Below are 13,214 nucleotides of genomic sequence, written 5' to 3'. Positions count from 1 at the left end.
CTAACCTTTGGTCCTCCAGATGTTGGACTACAACTTCCATCATCCCTGACTACTGACTGCAGGTGACTGAAGTTGGGATTCCAAAAACATCTAGAGGACCACAGATTGGCCACCAATCTGTCCTATGGCTATAACGAAGAAAGCTTAGATACATAATTGCTTCCTATGACTTGGGGGTTTCTCAAGCTTAAAACATCCCTGTGGTTAGTCTCAGCACTAACTGATATGAGAGACAGTGGCAGACATGTCTCAGTTATGGTATCCTCAGTTTAGGGCAGGCTTCCTCAAATTCGGCCCTCCAGATGTTTTTGGCCTACAACTCCCATGATCCCTAGCTAGCAGGACCAGTGGTCAGGGATGATGGAAACTGTAGTCTCAAAACATTTGGAGGGCTGAGTTTTAGGAAGCCTGGTTTAGGGGGTAAATAGATTCTAAAGGGATGAGGAAGGAGTAGGTCTTAAATCTGGGACTTAAGGGAAGTTAGATTATTGAGACCTACCTGCATAAGTGGTTGGACTGCCCCAAGGGAAAACAGTTCTAGACAAAAGTATTTTCTGAGATCTCACTGATAACTGGACAAACAATTCATCCTTTGTTCTGGCTCTTTTGAATTTGTTTGCAGATTTGGATCAAGACCTGAATAACAAGGAGCTGATTTTGCATCTTTTGACAATGAGACAGGCCATAATTGCCAAATTTTGGAAAACTTTTTATCTCAATAATCTGGACTATTGATATTCCCAGACTTGGCAAATCACCACTTTTGAAATATCTCACATGAGCTAAAAGTGCCCACGAGCCAAAGTGAGAGGTCACTTCATAGCCATTTGGTCCAATTTTATTTTGTATAGTAATACAGCATCTGCTTTAGACCATAGAGCTTTCCCCCTTGATATGTTTTATTACTGACCCAGTAAATCACATAGCTGTATTCTCTTGCATAACAGCCTGTTCATAAACACGGTAAAGGAGACAGGGAATGGGTGTTGCTGGAGAGACACATATAATAAATAGGCAGGAAAAGGTGCTCTCTGAATCTCACTTGAGGACACAGTTGACTGACAAACACTTCAGCAAATATTTCCCTTCAAAGACAATCCTTAAGGACACTGCAGGACACTGCTATAAGCATGACAATATTTGCTCAGCTCAATGTCAGCTTTTTATATTATTAAATGCAAAGAAACAAGCCACCGATTGCCAACTGAACACTTTCATTGAAACTCACTTCTGGGAATCATCTGCACTTTAAAAAAACACACAGACTGCAGTCGAGTATACAGCTATGAATATATGAGTCTCGCTGATGTTTGGTCCATTCTAACCATATGGTTCTATAAATGTGCTAGGTTGCGGCTTTAATGCCTAGGCTGCAATCCTTGTAGCATTCCATTAGCATCACTGCCACAAAATCAGCCTAGAGCAGGGTACTGTAGAATAATCTGTATGGTGAGCTGGTTTGAAAGCAATCACTGTATCTGAAATGGAGATACTCTAGGCTCAACATTACTGTATCAAGTGTCCTTGTTTCTGAGGATACAGAAATAATGTCTCTTCTACAAACTTTGCCAGCATTTCAAGTCAGGAACCCCCCAGGGCCTCACACTCTTATGGCATAGCCTAAGAAGGATAATAACCTTCACTTAGCTACTTAGTGCACCAAACCACCAGCACTTTCTGCCAAACACTTGTGGCATGACAACCATACAATATGCCCATAATGAAATAGTTTAGATTCTTTCTAGAGTGCTGAGTTTCAAACTGGCCCAAGACAGCCTCGGCATATTAGATCAAACTATTACCAACTAGCTGTGCACAGTTCCACATGAAAAATGTAGTAAAGACTGTAGTGTTGGATTAAGCTGGGCAGCAGATGCCATAAAATTCATTGTATTCTCTTATATTAACAAAATGTACCGACAAGTTCTCTTCTATCATGGAAAGAGCAGCTGATTGTTTGCGAGAGCTAGTTCTGTTTCAGCAAATGCTATTTAAAAACCTCTCTGGTGGGTTGCTACTGGATTATCCACAGTAAAGGAGCTTTGTCCTACTATGAATTTGTATAGCACTTAATGTGAAAGAGCTATGATCTTGCTTGAGACAATAAAGGGAAGGAGCAAAAATAAACAAGTAAACGAATTTTTTTCCTAGGTTGGGAAAGTCAAGAGCTGTAAATACATGTATGTTTCTCTTGTATTTGGGGAACAGCCACTGCTCAGTGGTAGAACACATGCTATGCATGCAAAAGGTCGCCAGTATATCCAGGCAGGGCTGGAAAAGGCTCCTCTGAAACCCTGGCATTCTGCTTCAGATTTAAATTGTGCTTTAGACCCCAAATATCTAAAAAAAGTAGAGGCAAGTGTCCCTTATTTGCTGCTTTCTGTGAATGTCCTGCACAACTCTGATATGTGGCTCCCCATCCAATTTGAAACCATACCGGATCCTGCTTAGCTTTGCAAATGTGCTTGCAGTTTTATTGCTGCACCAAAGCCCTAGGGCAGAGCTGGTAAACCAGCAGCCCTCCAGATGCTGAACTCCAACTCCCATCAGCCGCAGCCAGCAGCATAGTCAAAGATGGTGGGTGATGTAGTTCAGCAACGTTTGGCGAGTCATAGGTTCCCCACCCCTGTCCTAGAGCACCGGTAACAGTTTTTAAAAACAGCTTAATGTTATGGTGCACATTCACTGCAATCCAACCCACATGCTCAAAAGAAAGTTCACTTTCCATGGCCTTTGCAACTTACAGACAGATGTCCACCAGCTGATTCAGTTCAGGACAGCTGCACTCATATAAGTCCTTGCAGCTGGCATGGCTCTGGTTCATTAAATCCCCCAATAACTGGGCTGCATCTTCAGGTGCCTCTGTACAAATCCTCTTAAACTCCAGGACTCTGGCAGCTTCGCTGTACACATGCTTAGCACGCTGGTATAATTTAAAGGTGGTCACTAAATATAAAAAGCAAGAAAAAATATTCAGTGCAGGAACAAATGGAAAGATGTATGATTTATTGCTATCAGATGTGATCATGTGGCTTCCAGAGAAAACTGGTAAAAAAGGTGATCCAACATTTTCCTATCTATTTTGTTTCTCCTTTCTTTCAGTCATATGAGTATTGGTATAAAAACTGTATGCTCTGATCCAGTATTGGTATAAAAACTGTATGCTCTGATCCACAGCAAGGAAGATGGTATGCAGAGGGACTGCAGTTATCCTATATAATAATGTCCATGTTGTCCCTGCGTCCAGATGTCCCGTGTGTCCCTGGGGTACTGCGCATGTCCCCCAGAGACACAGGGATTGGACGGAGGGACAACCAGGGACACAGGGATTGGACCCGTGCTCTCGGGACACAGGGAACAGCCAACCGCCGCTCCGAAGCCCAGTCTCATGCTGGAGGTGCGCGGTGAGGCGGCGGGGGAGAGAAGCGCTCCCCCCCCCGGCAGCCTTGCCGCACACCTCCGGCATGGGACGGCGCTTCCTCGGGGAACCCGAGGAAGCCGAAGCGGCAGCGGGCACGGAGGGAGGCCCGCTTTGGCTTGGCAGCGGCGGGAAGAAGGGGAGGAATTCCTCCCCTTTTTCCCGCCGCCGCCAAGCCAGTCCCGGAGCCGAATTGCGGCGCGGCGGGGTTTTTCGCCGTTTGCCTCCCCCAGGGGAAGGCAAACGGCGAAAAGCCCCCGCTGCGGACTGGCTTGGCGGTGGCGGGAACATCCCGCCACCGCCAAGCCAGTCCCGGAGCCGAATTGCGGCGCGGCGGGGTTTTTCGCTGTTTGCCTCCCCCAGGGGAAGGCAAACGGCGAAAACCCCCCGCTGCGGACTGGCTTGGCGGTGGCGGGAAGACCCGCCACCGCCAAGCCAGTCCCGGAGCCGATTTGCGGCGCGGCGGGGTTTTTCGCCGTTTGCCTCCCCCTCGAGGGAAGGCAAACGGCGAAAAGCCCCCGCTGCGGACTGGCTTGGCGGTGGCGGGAAGACCCGCCACCGCCAAGCCAGTCCCGGAGCCGAATTGCGGCGCGGCGGGGTTTTTCGCTGTTTGCCTCCCCCAGGGGAAGGCAAACGGCGAAAACCCCCCGCTGCGGACTGGCTTGGCGGTGGCGGGAAGACCCGCCACCGCCAAGCCAGTCCCGGAGCCGAATTGCGGCGCGGCGGGGTTTTTCGCCGTTTGCCTCCCCCAGGGGAAGGCAAACGGCGAAAAAACCCCACTGCGGACTGGCTTGGCGGTGGCGGGAAGACCCGCCACCGCCAAGCCAGTCCCGGAGCCGAATTGCGGCGCGGCGGGGTTTTTCGCCGTTTGCCTCCCCCTCGAGGGAAGGCAAACGGCGAAAAGCCCCCGCTGCGGACTGGCTTGGCGGTGGCGGGAAGACCCGCCACCGCCAAGCCAGTCCCGGAGCCGAATTGCGGCGCGGCGGGGTTTTTCGCTGTTTGCCTCCCCCAGGGGAAGGCAAACGGCGAAAAGCCCCCGCTGCGGACTGGCTTGGCGGTGGCGGGAACATCCCGCCACCGCCAAGCCAGTCCCGGAGCCGAATTGCGGCGCGGCGGGGTTTTTCGCTGTTTGCCTCCCCCAGGGGAAGGCAAACGGCGAAAACCCCCCGCTGCGGACTGGCTTGGCGGTGGCGGGAAGACCCGCCACCGCTAAGCCAGTCCCGGAGCCGAATTGCGGCGCGGCGAGGTTTTTCGCCGTTTGCCTCCCCCAGGGGAAGGCAAACGGCGAAAAGCCCCCGCTGCGGACTGGCTTGGCGGTGGCGGGAAGACCCGCCACCGCCAAGCCAGTCCCGGAGCCGAATTGCGGCGCGGCGGGGTTTTTCGCCGTTTGCCTCCCCCTCAGGGGAAGGCAAACGGCGAAAAGCCCCCGCTGCGAACTGGCTTGGTGGTGGCGGGAAGACCCGCCACCGCCAAGCCAGTCCCGGCAGGCCGCTTCCTCTAGCGCCCGTTTTTAAACGGGCTAAAATCCACTAGTCCTATATAATAATGTCCATGTTGTCCCTGCGTCCAGATGTCCCGTGTGTCCCTGGGGTACTGCGCATGTCCCCCAGAGACACAGGGATTGGACGGAGGGACAACCAGGGACACAGGGATTGGACCCGTGCTCTCGGGACACAGGGAACAGCCAACTGCCGCTCCGCCAACCGCCGCTCCGAAGCCCAGTCTCATGCTGGAGGTGCGCGGTGAGGCGGCGGGGGAGAGAAGCGCTCCCCCCCCCGGCAGCCTTGCCGCACACCTCCGGCATGGGACGGCGCTTCCTCGGGGAACCCGAGGAAGCCGAAGCGGCAGCGGGCGCGGAGGGAGGCCCGCTTTGGCTTGGCAGCGGCGGGAAGAAGGGGAGGAATTCCTCCCCTTTTTCCCGCCACCGCCAAGCCAGTCCCGGAGCCGAATTGCGGCGCGGCGGGGTTTTTCGCTGTTTGCCTCCCCCAGGGGAAGGCAAACGGCGAAAACCCCCCGCTGCGGACTGGCTTGGCGGTGGCGGGAACATCCCGCCACCGCCAAGCCAGTCCCGGAGCCGAATTGCGGCGCGGCGGGGTTTTTCGCTGTTTGCCTCCCCCAGGGGAAGGCAAACGGCGAAAAGCCCCCGCTGCGGACTGGCTTGGCGGTGGCGGGAACATCCCGCCACCGCCAAGCCAGTCCCGGAGCCGAATTGCGGCGCGGCGGGGTTTTTCGCCGTTTGCCTCCCCCAGGGGAAGGCAAACGGCGAAAACCCCCCGCTGCGGACTGGCTTGGCGGTGGCGGGAAGACCCGCCACCGCCAAGCCAGTCCCGGAGCCGATTTGCGGCGCGGCGGGGTTTTTCGCCGTTTGCCTCCCCCAGGGGAAGGCAAACGGCGAAAAAACCCCCGCTGCGGACTGGCTTGGCGGTGGCGGGAAGACCCGCCACCGCCAAGCCAGTCCCGGAGCCGAATTGCGGCGCGGCGGGGTTTTTCGCCGTTTGCCTCCCCCAGGGGAAGGCAAACGGCGAAAAACCCCCGCTGCGGACTGGCTTGGCGGTGGCGGGAAGACCCGCCACCGCCAAGCCAGTCCCGGAGCCGATTTGCGGCGCGGCGGGGTTTTTCGCCGTTTGCCTCCCCCAGGGGAAGGCAAACGGCGAAAAACCCCCGCTGCGGACTGGCTTGGCGGTGGCGGGAAGACCCGCCACCGCCAAGCCAGTCCCGGAGCCGATTTGCGGCGCGGCGGGGTTTTTCGCCGTTTGCCTCCCCCAGGGGAAGGCAAACGGCGAAAAACCCCCACTGCGGACTGGCTTGGTGGTGGCGGGAAGACCCGCCACCGCCAAGCCAGTCCCGGAGCCGAATTGCGGCGCGGCGGGGTTTTTCGCCGTTTGCCTCCCCCTCAGGGGAAGGCAAACGGCGAAAAGCCCCCGCTGCGAACTGGCTTGGTGGTGGCGGGAAGACCCGCCACCGCCAAGCCAGTCCCGGCAGGCCGCTTCCTCTAGCGCCCGTTTTTAAACGGGCTAAAATCCACTAGTCACAACATAAAACATAAAACATACCTTGCCAGTCAGCTGTGTTTTATTCTGTAAAGGCAGCAAACTTGGGGATTGAAATAATGTGGTCAGGAGGAAAGTGCTTTAACAAACGTACCCCAGTAGCCTCCTCCATTCAGCTTTTCCTGCTGCCCCACTCCAAGTAGGAATGGACAACACTCCTTCCCTGGTTAAGCATCCTGAGGAATGGCGCTGCTTGACAAGTGTCAAAGTATTAGAGCTACCTCCATGGTTTGTGGTCTTCTTAACTTCCTTCAGAAATGTCTAATTAACTTTCTTTTTTAAAAAAAAATGAAAGACAAGAGTCTGGAGCCCCTGTTGGTATGGAACCCAATGAATGTGTACCTCCTATACTTGTCAACATCTGAAATGCCATGACTAGGAGGTTGTCTCCTTTGAAATCCACAATATGTTTCTCCTGTTGGGTTTGCTCATAAATTCAGCATTCATTCATTTATTACATTTATATACCACTTTTTTCTTCTTCCAAGTTGCTCAATGTGGTGTACATTGTTCTCCTCCCCATTTCATTCTCACAGCAACCCTATGTGGTAGGTTAGGCTAAGAGATGGTGACTGGTCCAAGGTCCCCCAGTGAGTTTTATGGTTGAGTGGGGATTCAAACCCTGAACTCCCAGGTCATAGTCTAACACTGGTTCTCAGATGGCAACAAATAAATACCTTTCTGAAGTTTTCTGATTGGGCTGTGTTTCAAACTTTCATGCAACTAAGGAACTGGGAACTACCAACGAACTTCAGCATCATCTGTAACCAGTGTTGGCCTTAACAACAGGGTGGCACTGTTATCTGTGTAGTACCTGACACAGGTGAATGAAAAACCTTTATAAGATTCTTTGCACCAGTAAATTTCCTATGACCCAGACCAGCAAATATGGTGTGTAGTTTATACAGTCGATACCTAGCCTTGTGCCAGCCCCCGAGTGAGTAGCATTCTTCCAGCATGAAATATATAATCTCAAAAGTATTACCAACCTTATCAAGTACTAACCTTACCATAAATATGCTAATGGTTGTTGAGAAAGTGTATTTCACTGCTCTTTATCTCAAGCATTGTCCTATCCCTTCCTCTATCACCTTTACTGACATTTTTGTTGAAGTTTATTTTTTACATTTCTTTACCAGTCCCTTCAACTCAGGCTACCTTCCTAAACTTACTTAATAAGCAATAAAACCCTTTTGAACAAAACTTGCCTGATTTCTGAGCAAACATGCATAGGGTTGAACTACCAATCACCTAGTTTACATTTCTCTGTCTCTCTCTTGACCACTGTTTATTTATTTATAACATTTATATCCTGTCTTTTTGCCTGACCGCAGGCATCTGAGGCATCTTCAAGATTCAAAACAACAAGGCAATAAATTGCAGTGGAAGTGGTTTACACATGCAACTGCAAAAGTAACATATCCTATATAATAATGTCCATGTTGTCCCTGCGTCCAGATGTCCCGTGTGTCCCTGGGGTACTGCGCATGTCCCCCAGAGACACAGGGATTGGACGGAGGGACAACCAGGGACACAGGGATTGGACCCGTGCTCTCGGGACACAGGGAACAGCCAACTGCCGCTCCGCCAACCGCCGCTCCGAAGCCCAGTCTCATGCTGGAGGTGCGCGGTGAGGCGGCGGGGGAGAGAAGCGCTCCCCCCCCCGGCAGCCTTGCCGCACACCTCCGGCATGGGACGGCGCTTCCTCGGGGAACCCGAGGAAGCCGAAGCGGCAGCGGGCGCGGAGGGAGGCCCGCTTTGGCTTGGCAGCGGCGGGAAGAAGGGGAGGAATTCCTCCCCTTTTTCCCGCCACCGCCAAGCCAGTCCCGGAGCCGAATTGCGGCGCGGCGGGGTTTTTCGCTGTTTGCCTCCCCCAGGGGAAGGCAAACGGCGAAAACCCCCCGCTGCGGACTGGCTTGGCGGTGGCGGGAACATCCCGCCACCGCCAAGCCAGTCCCGGAGCCGAATTGCGGCGCGGCGGGGTTTTTCGCTGTTTGCCTCCCCCAGGGGAAGGCAAACGGCGAAAAGCCCCCGCTGCGGACTGGCTTGGCGGTGGCGGGAACATCCCGCCACCGCCAAGCCAGTCCCGGAGCCGAATTGCGGCGCGGCGGGGTTTTTCGCCGTTTGCCTCCCCCAGGGGAAGGCAAACGGCGAAAACCCCCCGCTGCGGACTGGCTTGGCGGTGGCGGGAAGACCCGCCACCGCCAAGCCAGTCCCGGAGCCGATTTGCGGCGCGGCGGGGTTTTTCGCCGTTTGCCTCCCCCAGGGGAAGGCAAACGGCGAAAAAACCCCCGCTGCGGACTGGCTTGGCGGTGGCGGGAAGACCCGCCACCGCCAAGCCAGTCCCGGAGCCGAATTGCGGCGCGGCGGGGTTTTTCGCCGTTTGCCTCCCCCAGGGGAAGGCAAACGGCGAAAAACCCCCGCTGCGGACTGGCTTGGCGGTGGCGGGAAGACCCGCCACCGCCAAGCCAGTCCCGGAGCCGATTTGCGGCGCGGCGGGGTTTTTCGCCGTTTGCCTCCCCCAGGGGAAGGCAAACGGCGAAAAACCCCCGCTGCGGACTGGCTTGGCGGTGGCGGGAAGACCCGCCACCGCCAAGCCAGTCCCGGAGCCGATTTGCGGCGCGGCGGGGTTTTTCGCCGTTTGCCTCCCCCAGGGGAAGGCAAACGGCGAAAAACCCCCACTGCGGACTGGCTTGGTGGTGGCGGGAAGACCCGCCACCGCCAAGCCAGTCCCGGAGCCGAATTGCGGCGCGGCGGGGTTTTTCGCCGTTTGCCTCCCCCTCAGGGGAAGGCAAACGGCGAAAAGCCCCCGCTGCGAACTGGCTTGGTGGTGGCGGGAAGACCCGCCACCGCCAAGCCAGTCCCGGCAGGCCGCTTCCTCTAGCGCCCGTTTTTAAACGGGCTAAAATCCACTAGTCCTATATAATAATGTCCATGTTGTCCCTGCGTCCAGATGTCCCGTGTGTCCCTGGGGTACTGCGCATGTCCCCCAGAGACACAGGGATTGGACGGAGGGACAACCAGGGACACAGGGATTGGACCCGTGCTCTCGGGACACAGGGAACAGCCAACCGCCGCTCCGAAGCCCAGTCTCATGCTGGAGGTGCGCGGTGAGGCGGCGGGGGAGAGAAGCGCTCCCCCCCCCGGCAGCCTTGCCGCACACCTCCGGCATGGGACGGCGCTTCCTCGGGGAACCCGAGGAAGCCGAAGCGGCAGCGGGCACGGAGGGAGGCCCGCTTTGGCTTGGCAGCGGCGGGAAGAAGGGGAGGAATTCCTCCCCTTTTTCCCGCCGCCGCCAAGCCAGTCCCGGAGCCGAATTGCGGCGCGGCGGGGTTTTTCGCCGTTTGCCTCCCCCAGGGGAAGGCAAACGGCGAAAAGCCCCCGCTGCGGACTGGCTTGGCGGTGGCGGGAACATCCCGCCACCGCCAAGCCAGTCCCGGAGCCGAATTGCGGCGCGGCGGGGTTTTTCGCTGTTTGCCTCCCCCAGGGGAAGGCAAACGGCGAAAACCCCCCGCTGCGGACTGGCTTGGCGGTGGCGGGAAGACCCGCCACCGCCAAGCCAGTCCCGGAGCCGATTTGCGGCGCGGCGGGGTTTTTCGCCGTTTGCCTCCCCCTCGAGGGAAGGCAAACGGCGAAAAGCCCCCGCTGCGGACTGGCTTGGCGGTGGCGGGAAGACCCGCCACCGCCAAGCCAGTCCCGGAGCCGAATTGCGGCGCGGCGGGGTTTTTCGCTGTTTGCCTCCCCCAGGGGAAGGCAAACGGCGAAAACCCCCCGCTGCGGACTGGCTTGGCGGTGGCGGGAAGACCCGCCACCGCCAAGCCAGTCCCGGAGCCGAATTGCGGCGCGGCGGGGTTTTTCGCCGTTTGCCTCCCCCAGGGGAAGGCAAACGGCGAAAAAACCCCACTGCGGACTGGCTTGGCGGTGGCGGGAAGACCCGCCACCGCCAAGCCAGTCCCGGAGCCGAATTGCGGCGCGGCGGGGTTTTTCGCCGTTTGCCTCCCCCTCGAGGGAAGGCAAACGGCGAAAAGCCCCCGCTGCGGACTGGCTTGGCGGTGGCGGGAAGACCCGCCACCGCCAAGCCAGTCCCGGAGCCGAATTGCGGCGCGGCGGGGTTTTTCGCTGTTTGCCTCCCCCAGGGGAAGGCAAACGGCGAAAAGCCCCCGCTGCGGACTGGCTTGGCGGTGGCGGGAACATCCCGCCACCGCCAAGCCAGTCCCGGAGCCGAATTGCGGCGCGGCGGGGTTTTTCGCTGTTTGCCTCCCCCAGGGGAAGGCAAACGGCGAAAACCCCCCGCTGCGGACTGGCTTGGCGGTGGCGGGAAGACCCGCCACCGCTAAGCCAGTCCCGGAGCCGAATTGCGGCGCGGCGAGGTTTTTCGCCGTTTGCCTCCCCCAGGGGAAGGCAAACGGCGAAAAGCCCCCGCTGCGGACTGGCTTGGCGGTGGCGGGAAGACCCGCCACCGCCAAGCCAGTCCCGGAGCCGAATTGCGGCGCGGCGGGGTTTTTCGCCGTTTGCCTCCCCCTCAGGGGAAGGCAAACGGCGAAAAGCCCCCGCTGCGAACTGGCTTGGTGGTGGCGGGAAGACCCGCCACCGCCAAGCCAGTCCCGGCAGGCCGCTTCCTCTAGCGCCCGTTTTTAAACGGGCTAAAATCCACTAGTATGTATATATGAGTTCAAGGGATACAAATATTTTCACATTAAAACTGAATGGCCCGTTCATGCAGAAATACTCCAAAGGGCTAAGGCCTTAATTGCATCCACCAGGAACCCAATCCAGATGCCAGGTGGAGATCAGCCAACATATTTTCTCTATTGGGTTCTTGGACCTTTGGTCATGTTGAATTCTGGGAGTGATATAAAACACCAGTAGATTTTTCTTGTAGGAAAAGCTGAATAAAAGATGGTACTCAAATGCACTTCATAGCACATCATTCACAACATGCGTTGCCACCATAAAATGTCCACTTTAGCTGGTTTAAATTTGAGAGACACTGGTTTCCTGTCCACCATCTGAGAAACTGCCTCTCAGTAAGTCTCAAGCACATGGGAAGCAGAGGAGGAATTACAGTGATGAATGAAGAAAACAACATCTCTTCAGAGGTGCCAGGATTATTTGGCCCGATATGAAACATAACTGCTGTTAATGAGAATGGACCCAATGGAAGAGTTGCCTAAATACATCATTGTTTTGGAATAAGATTAAAACCCATCAAAATTGGAAAAAAAACTATGTACCCCAATGGAAATGACCCCCCTGGGATGGGTCACTGAACAATGGAAGAAGTTTTCCCAATTCGCAATTTACCAAATCCATTCAGGAGTACATTTTGTCCCTGTGTTTATGAATTGGTATCTGCTACTTTCGCACCATGCAATGCACAGTGTCACTGCTGGGTGGTTTACAGGGGTGTGTGTTGAAAACAAGAGCATTCCTCTCTGGACAAATTCTCTTTCCAGACTATTTCCTTTTGAAGGCATTATTTTACAGCGGGGCAGTTTTAAAAATGTGCATTTGTTTAGGGCATATCTGAAAGTTGCGTGAGAGTCTGCCATTGCTCACACTCTCTTGTAAATCACCATTGAACAGTAGTAACCCAGAGAATGAACTGAAAACATGTCTGGTTTCAATTTGGAGGCCAACATCTTGCCAAAGGCTGTGATTGATTCAGAGACCACCCTTCGGTAAAGCAACGCTTCACTGGCCAGATTACCTTAAAGCACTTCGCGGTTCTCTCAAGCTCGTCACGTTACGTACTGGCCATGGGAATCATCTTTTTACTTCTTCCTGCCAGCCAGACGCTGGAAAGGCATGTTCTCAACAACATTCTGTCGTGTAAGAGAAGGCTCTATAACCTCTCCACATTTGGTTTTGCCTCTAATCTAGTGTAATCCTTTCAAAGCAATTATTACATCCAAAATGACAGAAACCGGGGTTGCATTGTTGTTTTCTTAGACTTTCTTATTAGAGTGACTGTTTGCCAAGCAAATATGAGTTAAGGAATGATAGTATTTAATTAAAGGGCTCTACTTTCATTGTATTTAGCTGGTAGAACAGCCCAATTCTTGGAGAAAGCCACAAGTACTAACACATGATGGATTCTAGTAACGAGGAGTCATGCAGCCACTTACAAGGTCTACCATGCAACATCTGTAAGATGCAGAGGTGCGCATCTCTCACCTCCACCGACCGGCAAGACAGAGAAGTAGAAAGGACTATAATTTGGGCTAGTTCTCCCCACTAACCTACACAGTGGAAGAGTATTAACATCACATCTCCCATTTTATTTTTAATTTTATTGTGATTTATATAGTATATACAAACTCCACAAGTAACAAAAAAGGTCCAATAACCGTTTCTGCTTTCCTTTGGACAAGCAGATTATACAAACATCAATGCCAAAACAGGATGGAGTATCAGTGTCCGTCTTCTTTCAGTGTACATTCCCAACAACAGGCTGGGATCAGATTCATTCTGGATTAGGCTTTACAAACTGTTCCAAATTAAGGCATATTGTGATGATAATTGCATCTCTGTGTTTATCAGTTTCACAAACTAAACAAAATCTTGCAAAGCTGTATGAAAGGATTCAATTTGTGTTTGCTCCCTTAATCCTTGAAAGTAGTGTGTTAGTATCTCCATGGTCACTAAATACCATAACTTCTTATACCAGCTTCTCAAGTTCAGCCCATTAGCATTTTTCCAATGTTAGGACAATATAAATCTAGCCACTACCGCCATATGTTGGA

The 13,214-nt window shown here is 54.2% G+C and overlaps 1 protein-coding gene across 3 annotated transcripts in view; it reads right to left on the bottom strand.

Annotated features, from left to right (window-relative positions):
* Positions 1–13,214, bottom strand: part of GALK2 (galactokinase 2) — a 70,756-nt gene that overhangs the window by 3,037 nt on the left and 54,505 nt on the right. For all 3 annotated transcript variants that reach the window (XM_035131691.3, XM_088656580.1, XM_035131692.3), the window contains one exon: positions 2,745–2,946. In XM_035131691.3, coding sequence (XP_034987582.3) covers positions 2,745–2,946 — 202 coding nt within the window. The remainder of the gene's footprint in view (positions 1–2,744; positions 2,947–13,214) is intronic.

Source organism: Zootoca vivipara, chromosome 13 (assembly GCF_965207765.1).
Source record: "Zootoca vivipara chromosome 13, rZooViv2.hap1.1, whole genome shotgun sequence".
Classification (NCBI taxonomy): domain Eukaryota; kingdom Metazoa; phylum Chordata; class Lepidosauria; order Squamata; family Lacertidae; genus Zootoca; species Zootoca vivipara.
Note: the sequence above shows the minus strand (reverse complement) of the source record. Positions and strands in the feature narration are given on the sequence as shown.